Consider the following 11,439-nt stretch of genomic DNA (forward strand, 5'->3'; position numbering starts at 1 on the left):
TGTCTGTATATATATGCTGCTGCTGCTAAGTCGCTTCAGTTGTGTCTGACTCTGTGTGACCCCATAGACGGCAGCCCACCAGGCTCCTCTGTCCATGGGATTCTCCAGGAAAGAACACTGGAGTGGGCTGCCATTTCCTCCTCCAATACATGAAAGTGAAAAGTGAAAGTGAAGTCGCTCAGTCGTGTCCGACTCTTAGCGACCCCATGGACTGCAGCCTACCAGGCTCCTCCGTCCATGGGATTTTCCAGGCAAGAGTACTGGAGTGGGGTGCCATTGCCTTCTCCAGTATATATAACATACATATATGGTCATAGCAAACACCCTAGTCATAGCAAACTGGTCATAGCAAACACTCTCTTCCAACAACACAAGAGAAGACTCTACACATTGACATCACGAGATGGCCAACACTGAAATCAGACTGATTATATTCTTTAAAGCTAAAGATGGAGAAGCTCTATAGAGTCAGGAAAAAAACAAGACCTGACTGTGGCTCAGATCATGAACCCCTTGCTGCTAAATTCAGACTTAAATAGAAGAAAGTGGGGAAAACCACTAGACCATTCAGGTATAACCTAAATCAAATCCCTTATGATTATACAGTAGAAGTGAGAAATAAATTTAAGGGACTAGATCTGATAGACAGAGTGCCTGATGAACTATGGACGGAGGTTTCTGACATTTTACAGGAGACAGGGATCAAGACAATCCTCAAGAAAAAGAAATGCAAAAAAGCAAAATTGCTGTCTGAGGAGGCCTTACAAATAGCTGTGAAAAGAAGAGAAGCGAAAAGCAAAGGAGAAAAGGAAAGATATACCCATTTGAAGGCAGAGTTCCAAAGAACAGGAAGGAGAGATAAGAAAGCCTTCCTCAGAGATCAATGCAAAGAAATAGAGGAAAACAATAGAATGGGAAAGACTAGAGATCTCTTCAAGAAAATTAGAAATACCAAGGGAACATTTCATGCAAAGATGGGCACAATAAAGGACAGAAATGATATGGACCTAACAGAAGCAGAAGATATTAAGAAGAGGTGGGAAGAATACACAGAAGACCTGTAGAAGAAAAGACCTTAATGACCCAGATAATCAGGATGGTGTGATCACTCACCTGGAGACAGACATCCTGGAATGTGAAGTCAAGTGGGCCTTAGGAAGCATCACTATGAACAAAGCTAGTTGAGGTGATGGAATTCCAGTTCAGCTATTTCAAATCCTAAGAGATGATGCTGTGAAAGTGCTGCACTCAATATGTGAGCAAATTTGGAAAACTCAATAGTGGCCACAGAACTGGAAAAGTTCAGTTTTCATTCCCATCCCAAAGAAAGGCAATGCCAAAGAATGTTCAAACTACCATAAATTGCACTCATCTCACATGCTAGTAAAGTAATGCTCAAAATTCTCCAAGCCAGGCTAGGCTTCAGCAATACGTGAACCATGAACTTCCAGATATTCAAGCTGGATATAGAAAGGGCAGAGGAACCAGAGATCAAATTGCCAACATGTGTTGGATCATCAAAAAAGCAAGAGAGTTCCACAAAAACATCTATTTCTACTTTATTGACTATGCCAAAGTTTTTGTGTGGATCACAATAAACTGGAAAATTCTGAAAGAAATGGGAATACAAGACCATCTGATCTGTCTCTTGAGAAACCTGTGTACCAGTCAGGAAGCAAAAGTAGGAACTGGACACAGAACAATAGATGGTTCCAAATAGGAAAAGGAATACGGCAAGGCTGTATATTGTCACCCTGCTTTTTTAACTTATATGCAGAGAACATCATGAGAAACCCTGGGCTGGAGGAAGCATAAGCTGGAATCAAGATTGCTGGGAGAAATATCAATAACCTCAGATATGCAGATGACACCACCCTTATGGCAGAAAGTGAAGAGGAACTAAAAAGTCTTTTGATGAAAGTGAAAGAAGAGAGTGAATAAGTTGGCTTAAAGCTCAACATTCAGAAAACTAAGATCATGGAATCTGATCCCATCATTTCATGGGAAATAGATGGGGAAACAGTGGAAACAGTGTTAGACTTTATTCTTTTGGGCTCCAAAATCACTGCAGATGGTGATTGCAGCCATGAAATTAAAAGATGTTTGCTCCTTGGAAGGAAAGTTATGACCAACCTAGACAGCATATTAAAAATCAGAGACTACTTTGTCAACAAAGGTCCGTCTAATCAAGGCAATGGTTTTTCCAGTAGTCATGTATGGATGTGAGAGTTGGACTGTAAAGAAAGCTGAGCACCGAAGAATTGATCCTTTTGAACTGTGGTGTTGGAGAAGACTCTTGAGAGTCCCTTGGGCTGCAAGGAGATCCAACCAATCCATCCTAAAAGAGATCAGTCCTGGGTGTTCATTGGAAGGACTGATGTTGAAGCTGAAACTCCAATACTTTGGCCACCTGATGCGAAGAGTTGACTCATTTGAAAAGACCCTGATGCTGGGAAAGATCGAAGGCAGGAGGAGAAGGGGACGACAGAGGATGAGATGGTTGGATGGCATCACCGAGTCAATGGACATGAGTTTGAGTATACTCCAGGAGTTGGTGATGGACAGGGAGGCCTGGTGTGCTGCGTTTCATGGGATCGGAAAGAGTTAGACACAATGGAGCAACTGAACTGAACTGAATAACATATACAAAGAAGACTTATGGAAATGTCAGTGGGGGATATTAGACTGAAAGGCACAACATGCAAACACACATATGAAATTGCCAACAGGAAATCCAGTTCTTAAAGTTCCTTGGAGTCATCTTACAGCAGGGCTTCTCACTGGTACTTGTGCTCCCACCTTCTTTTCACCCAGATTCTACTGTCTCACTGATTCCTCCTCACCCACCCACAGCCACTGGGACTTTGGATTCATCACTCACTATTGTGAAGAGCAATTGTCCTCAAGATGCTCAGCTGGCGACTGTATATGTGTTCTCAGTCACTCAGTTGTGTCCAACTCGTTGCGACCCCATGAACTATAGCCTGCCAGGTTCCTCTGTCCATGGAATTTTCCAGGCAAGAATACTGGAGCAGTTTGCCATTTCCTAACTCAGGGGATCTTCCCTACTCAGAGATCAAACCTTGTGTCTCTTGTGTCTCCTGCATTGGCAGGCAGATTCTTTACCACTGTACCACCTGGGAAGTACTGGTGGATAGCCCTTTTGTTTAATAAGATCCATCCTTCCAATGGCACTTGTGGGAAAAACTAGCAAAAATTTATTCTGCTATATTTTTAGACTTACAACATTACTTTTACCATAAGATGTACAGATTAGCCAATACCAGATCATGCCTTTGAGAATAGCAGTATTGCGTTATTGTTTGTTTAGAATCATCTCTTTGGCTAACCCACTGTTCTCAGGTTTTTAAGTAGAATTTGAGAATAGTCTTGAAAATAGACACTTTTCTTTATGTCTGGAGATAGTCATTATTGTAACAGTCAATCTATAAATGTCCAGGTTCTCAAAGTACTCCCTGGTCTTGTTATTGTCAATAACTGTTTCTGACATGTCTTGATAATTCCTTAACCATCTCATATTTGTCATTTGTATTCATCTTTTCTAAATCAGGATTTTACAATGAATGAATATTCTCTAAATCACCTAAGACTAACCATTCATTAAATTAATGTATCTTTTCATTTATTATACCTACTTACTCTCTCATAGCACTACATCTCCCTGGATATATTGATAAAAGCCACATTTAATCTCAAACTCCTTTTGCTGCCATTAACTGATATTTCCTGCCCTTACCTTTTGTTCTTAAATCTCAACTGATCCACAAATTTTTCTTCAACTCTGAATTTTACAGCAACATTAGATATGCATTACTGGTTGCATTTTTCATTGTCATAAGAATTGTAATTTATTGAACCATAATAACAATGTCCTCTAAAATAGTTACTCCCCTGCCAATCCTCACCAATTTACATACTATTTTGTTGCCATAAATTTGCTTTCTAATTATCTAATGTAGATGAACAGAATTCTAATTCTTTATGGTACTACAGTCAAATGAGAATCATAAATTCTGATACAATTGTCATTTTTTCAAAGCCAAAAAAAACCTGCTATAGGCATCCTCCAAGAAGAGCTTCTGATTCCCAAATCTGTACTGCTCTGTACATGGTTATAGCATAAAATGTTTCCTATTGCAGTACACAGAACACTTGATTGCATTGTTTGTCTCCACTGTAAGTTCCATGAGAGCAGAACCAGGTGTTCTTATTCTCTAAATTTCCAGTGTATATCACTGTGCCTGTCCTACATGAGATACCCAGTGAAATATTCCGTGATTTTTTTTTTCATTTCCCAACTATGTTGAAGTTATGGCATCCTTCCTTCTAAGGATTTCAATAGATAGAATTATTGCACATGTTATATACTTTTACAGAGAATTTACTTCTCTCCCATGACCAGAAGTAAACTCAAATCCTTGAAAGACAAAGGAAGTAAAATAGAGGGAGCATATGTTACCAGAATGTAAAAAGGAGGATTAAGTACAAGCAGGCTTCAATATGTGAAACTTACATTTAATTTTTTTTTTCTCTTGTATGTAGGTTAGTCAAGTTCAAGCACATTTTTAATAAGCAAAATCTATTATAATTTTTTCTAGTTTTCCAATGCAGTTAATCTTTTATGATGTAAATACTGACCACTGACAATGAACAATAATAGCAACAGAAGAAGTCACTTTCTCTTTAAGCTTACCAGATCCTGTGCTGGACATTTTTACATGTGTTTTTCTTTACAGTATAGGCACTTGAAATTTAAAAAGGTTATCAACTTGCCCAAATTTTCTCAGACTGAAATGTGTAGGAAATTGCTTTTTGTTTTATTTTGTAGGAGGTTGTTTTGAATACAGGTCTGTATGACTACCAAATCATGGTTCTCTTCATTACACAAAGAAATTATAATACTGACAATTATGAAAAACCACAAAAACAATGAAACTGAATAAAAATGCATTTAAAATCTTCATAGCTGCTACTTGACTATTATGCACACACAAATAAGTTTACTGGGGGGCAAATGAGTAGAAACAGAATGATACAGTGAAACACCTCTGAACTGATCGTCAGATTACTAATCTTCTAATGCAATTACTTTCACAACTGAACATATAATCTTGCATAAATTGTGTAATCTCTACAACCTTAGTTTACTGACCTATACACACAAGCTAATTCTGTGTCCCAATCTGTAGTTCTAAAACTCTTTACCATCAATATATGTGTAATTCTAGTACCATGAACAAATGTCAAAAAAGCCTAACTTGGGACTTCCCTGTTATACACTGGCTAAGACTCCATGGTCCCAATGCAGGGGACCTAAGTTCAATTCCTTTTCAAGAAACTAGATCCCACATGCCACAACTAAGAGTGAGAGCAGCCAAATAAATTAAGTAAATATTTTTTTAAAAAGAAAAAAGCCTTAACTTGGCTATCCAATATATCCAAATGCCAATTCACCAAAAAGTAAATATAAAAGTAAAACTAAAAATACTCTTTTATTTTTAACTTTTCAGCCATCTTATACAGTGTTAAGGTTTTATTATTGATATATTTAACAAATTTTCTGATTACTCCTTCAGATGATTTGAAGATAACAATTTTGAGTTCTTCCTCAGGATACTATTCACTTCATTAGCCAGGAATAAAACATTTTCAATGATCTGCCCCCTTACTGCCTACTTCTCCAACTTCAATTTCTCACTATTCTCAACTGTCTTCTAATGCTATTGCTTTCTTATTACTTAGATTTTTTTTCATCTTCTCTTATCTCTGCAAAATTTTTCTGCTCTCCTTCTCCAACTTGTGAGCTCTACTTATCTTTAAATATTTAGCTCAGCACCACCTTCTCTTAGGTGGCGGTTTAGTTGCTTAGGAGCCTTCCCTAAACCACCAGAGGGGATTAAACGCTCTTCTGCATTCATATAGCCCCTTGCATACACTTCCATTGCTGCATATAACATATACATTGCATTGGCTTGCATATCTGCCTAAGCTGTAAGCTCCCTCTACTTAGCTCAGAATGTGATATACAGGAGGCAGTCAATAAGCTTTTGGAATCCTTGATTGACTATCAAATGATTAAAAATCTATCATCATTTCCAGGTTTTTTATAGGCAAGAGGGTCACAGCAACAGTCAAGTTATTGAAACACAGAAACCTCAAGCAGTAGTCCCACTCCCCGATGCTGGAGTCTATATCATTGAAGTGCGAGCATATGGTGAAGGAGGGGATGGAACCGCTAGTTCCCAAATCAGGGTCCCATCATATTCAGGTAAGTTTTGACACAGTAGGCTTAATTTGATAACCACTAACATTAACATGATGTAAACCTCATCAAAATTAACATGATGGATTACATGGTTCAGAGACTTTGAAGGTTCTCTACTCTTATCCTCTGATTGTTATATACAAGCATGCTCCACTGCTCATTTGTGTCCAACTCTTTACCACCCCATGGACTATAGCCTGCCAGGCTCCTCTGTCCATGGTATTTTTCAGGCAAGAATAGTAGACTTAGTTGCCCTTTCCTTCTCCGAGGCACCTTCCCAACCCAAGAATCAAACCAAGTCTCCTGCATCTGCTGCAATGGCAAGCAGATTCTTTACCACTGAACCACTTGGGAAGACAGATTACTATATGATCCTCTGATTAATACAAACCATGGTGGCCCACCCACAACTGTGAAATTTCCACACATCTAGGAAGGAGTTAACAGTCTCATTAGATTATCTTTATTTAAGAAGTTCCCCAGTCTTCCCTGACCACAAGAAGTACACTGCCAGCCATGTAGGCTTTGCAATACTGCTTTTAAACTGGTTTTGCTCTTGTTCAGTTGGAAAGTCATGTCCAACTCTGCAACCCCATGTACTGCAGTATGCCAGGCACTCCTGTCCTTCCCTGTCCATCTCCCGAAGTTTACTCAAACTCATGTCTATTGAGTCAGTGGTGCCATCCAGCCATCTCATCCACTGTCATTCCCTTCTCCTCTTGCCTTCAACCTTTCTCAGCATCAGGGTTGTTTTTTTTTTTTTTTTTTTCCCCAAAGAACTGACACTTTGCATCAGGTGGCCAAAGTATTGGAGCTTCAGCATCAGTCCTTCCAAGGAATGTTCATGGTTGATTTCCTTTCTAGAGTTGACTGGTTGGATCTCTTTGCTGTCCAAGGCACTCCCAAGAGTCTTCTTCAGCACCACAGTTCAAATGCATAAATTCTTTGGCATTCAGCCTTTTTTTATGGTTCAACGCTCGTATCCATACATGCCTACTGGAAAAATCATAGCTTTGATTAGATGGACCTTTGTTGGGAAAGTGATGTCTTTGATTTTTAAGGCACTGTCTAGGTTTGTCAAAGCTTTTCTTCCAAAGACCAAGCATCTTTTAATTTCATGGATGTGGTCACCATCTGAAGTGATTTTGGAGCCCAAGAAAATAAACTCTATCACTGTTTCGATTGTTTCCTTGTCTATTTCCCATGAAGTGATGGGACCAGATACCATGATCTTAGTGTTTTGAATGTTGAGTTTTAAGCCAGATTTTTCACTATCCCCTTTCACTTTCTTCAAGAGGCTCTTTAGTTCCTCTTCATTTTCTGCCATTACAGTGGTATCATCTTCATATACAAGACTGTTGATATTTCTCCCAGCAATCTTGATTCCAGCTTCTGCTTCATCCACCATGGCATTTCACATGATATATTCTGCATATCAGTTAAATAGGCAAGGTGACAATATATAGCCTTGATCTTCCCTTTCCTAATATTGAACCAGTCCATTGTCCCATGTCCAGTTCTAACTGTTGCTTCTTGGCTCACATATACATTTATTAGAATGCAGGTAAGATGGTCTGGTATTCCCACCTATTTAAGAATTTTCCACAGTTTGTTGTGATCCACACAATCAAAGGCTTTCGTGTAGTCAATGAAACAGAAGTAGATGTTTCTCTGGAATTCTCTCACTTTTTCTATGATCCAGCAGATATTGGCAATTTGATCTCTTTTCCCTCTGCCTGTTCTAAATCCAGCTTCCACATCTAGAAGTTCTTGGTTCATATACTGTAGAACCTAGCTTGAATGATTCTGAACAATACCTTGCTAGCATGTGAAATGAGTGCAATTGCATGGTGGTATGAACATTTTTTGGCATTGCCCTTCTTTGGGATTGGAATGAAAACTGACATTTTACAGTCCTATGGCCACTGCTGAGTTTTCCAAATTTCCTGACATATTGAGTGCAGCACTTTAACAGCATCATCTTTTAGGATTTGAAATAGTTCAGCTGGAATTCCATCATCTCCACTAGCTTTGTTCATAGTGATGCTTCCTAAGGTCCACTTGATGTCACACTCCAGGATGTCTGGCTCTAGGTGAGTGACCACACCTTTATGGTTATCAGGGTCATTAAGATCTTTTTTGTATAGTTCTTCTATGTATTCCTGCCAACTCTTCTTAATCATTTCTGCTTCCATTATGTCCTTAACATTTCTGTCCCTTTTTGTGCCCATCTTTGCATGAAATGTTCCCTTGGTATCTCTAATTTTCTTGAAGAGAAAATTAGTCTCGTCTTTCCCATTCTATTGTTTTCCTCTATTTCTTTGCATTGTTCCTTTGAAAAGCCTTTCTTATCTCTCCTTGCTAGTCTCTGGAACTCTGCATTCAGTTGGATTATCTTCCCCTTTCTCCTTTGCCTTTCGCTATCATTCTAGCTTAATATATCTCTTTCTCTATTGTAGTGACTGCTTTTATCATTAGATAATGAACAGTGAGGAGCAGGAAATTTTAAAAGGAATGTTTTTAAAAATTAAAATAGTATTAGGTTTATTGATTTAAAAATATATTATAAATTTCATTGCATTTTTCTTTTTCCTGCTTTATTTTGAAATATAACTGAAATTTAACATTGTGTAAATTTAAGGTGTACAAGAGTTGATATGATACACATATATTATACATCTGTACACAAATATATTGAAAAAAATATAGCTAATACTTCCATCAGATGATATAATTGCTAATTCTTTCTTGTGGTGAGAACATTTGAATTTACATTCTTCAGTTCAGTCACTCAGTGGTATCTGACTCTTTGCAACCCCATGAATTGCAGCATGCCAGGTCTCCCTGTCCATCACAAACTCCCAGAGTTCACTCAAACTCATGTCCATTGAGTCGGTGATGCCATCCAGCCATCTCATCCTCTGTCATCCCCTTCTCCTCCTGCCCCCAGTCCTTCCCACCACCAGAGTCTTTTCTAATGAGTCGACTCTTCGCATGAGGCGGCCAAAGTATTGGAGTTTTAGCTCTAGCATCATTCCTTCCAAATAACACCCAGGGCTGATCTCCTTTAGAATAGACTGATTGGATCTCCTTGCAGTCCAAGGGACTCTCAAGAGTCTTCTCCAACACCACAGTTCAAAAGCATCAATTCTTTCGGCGCTCAGCTTTCTTCACAGTCCAACTCTCACATCCATACATGACCACTGGAAAAACCATAGCCTTGACTAAAGGGACCTTTGTTGGCAAAGTAATGTCTCTGCTTTTGAATATGCTATTCAGGTTGGCCATAACTTTCCTTCCAAGGAGTAAGCGTCTTTTAATTTCATGGCCGCAATCACCATCTATAGTGATTTTGGAGCCCCCAAAATAAAGTCTGCCACTGTTTCCCCATCTATTTCCCATGAAGTGGTGGGACCAGATGCCATGATCTTAGTTCTAGCAACCTTCAAATATATATTATATTTTATTATTTGCAATCATGATGTTGTATACTAGATCGCTATAATTTATTTGAACATCATTATTATTATCAGCAATATTAATAATTTCTAACTTTTATAAAAAAGTTATAGAGCTCTTGCTATAAGTCTGACACAATCATAAATGCTTAACAACTGATTTAATTTTCTTAACAATCTATGAGGTAGGTGGCATTTTTTTGTTTTATGGAGAAAATTTAAGTAATTTGCCTAAGATCATACTATTATTAATACTAAGAGGAAGAACTGGAATTCACACCCACTGCCACCATTATTATATCAGCAAGAGAAAAACATTAAAAGAAGGGAGATTTTACAAATTCAGAAGAAAGTAATCATTTCATTGAGTTTGTGAAAATAAAATGCAAAAAGTTACATTAAAGACATAAATCTCTCATTGAAAAGATATTGGGCAATTTTTATTAAAGCCTTAAATAAAAAATGTTTAATGTACATTTAATTAATGGGTAATTATGAGCATTATTATTTGGGCTTCTGTGGTGGCTCAGATGTAAAGAATCCACCCACAGTGCAGCAGACCTAGGTTCCGCCTGCAATGCAGGAGACCTGGTTTCGATCCCGGGGTCAGGAAGATACCCTGGATAAAGGCATAGCAACCCACTCTAATATTCTTGCCTGGAGAATCCCATGGACAGAGAAGCCTGACAGGCTACAGTCCATGGGGTCACAAACAGACATGACTGAGTGACAAAGCATAGCACAGCACTTGAGCATTATTCATTGAGCAATCATTCTCAAGTGAAATTGTCAACTTTTATGTTTCAGTTGATAATACTTAGTCCAGTCAACCCATTTCCTGAGCTTTAATAACATTCAATCTCCTGGTATTAGACCCATAAAACAGGAGCAACAATAGGTTTCATTCTTATCTCTTTTCTAAAACCTAAAAGCCTAAGAAGCTAAATGACCTGCTCAAGTGAAATAGTTAATTAGTTTCATATCTGAGACTAGAAATTGATTCAATTTTTTTTTTCTTTGCTTGTGTTTTGCTATGCTGAAATAGCATGGTTTTCTTTCATGGATTCTATGTGGAATTTGAGATATAGACCCTACTTAATATTCTGAAAGTGAGGAGGTTTTTTTGTACAAGTGTCATGTAAGTTGATTTAACAAGCATGCAGCCACTCTCATATAAATAGAAAGAATGCTTTCATAGTTTTTATTTATTATGCATGCACACTCCACTGAGGCTTTGCCATCAAACCTTTCTTATAGCTCACATGTGGCCATGCACTTCACAATGACCCCATTTTGTACAAGTTGAAATATATGTAACGTTCTCCAATATGTTGAATAATAGATTTTATTAGCACCTTAGCCATAAAAATTTTCAAAGGAAAGAAGATTTGCTGCTTTGGGTGTATGTATGTGTGGTTTACAAAACAAAGGTTTCTTCAGTTCTTAAATATGTCTGGAAAATAAACTGAGAGTCTATCCTGTAAGAAAAATCACACCTAGAATTCTGTTACACCCAATCTGGCCAGAGAGGATAGCTTGACAGAAGGATGATTCCAAAAATTGGTTGGTACATTTTATTATTAATTTATCTTTATGTGTTTAATTAAAGCCAATCATTGTTTTAATAGAGATAACACATAAAAGCATATCTTTCTCCTAATCCCTAACTCAATGACTTTAAAAAAGCAATGGCAA

The 11,439-nt window shown here is 37.9% G+C and overlaps 1 protein-coding gene across 1 annotated transcript in view; it reads left to right on the plus strand.

Annotated features, from left to right (window-relative positions):
- Positions 1-11,439, plus strand: part of CNTN5 (contactin 5) — a 1,686,091-nt gene that overhangs the window by 1,670,677 nt on the left and 3,975 nt on the right. Inside the window, exon 24 of the mRNA XM_025266987.3 lies at positions 6,121-6,289. Within this exon, the coding sequence (XP_025122772.3) occupies positions 6,121-6,289 (169 nt within the window). The remainder of the gene's footprint in view (positions 1-6,120; positions 6,290-11,439) is intronic.

Source organism: Bubalus bubalis, chromosome 16 (genome assembly GCF_019923935.1).
Source record: "Bubalus bubalis isolate 160015118507 breed Murrah chromosome 16, NDDB_SH_1, whole genome shotgun sequence".
Lineage (NCBI taxonomy): Eukaryota > Metazoa > Chordata > Mammalia > Artiodactyla > Bovidae > Bubalus > Bubalus bubalis.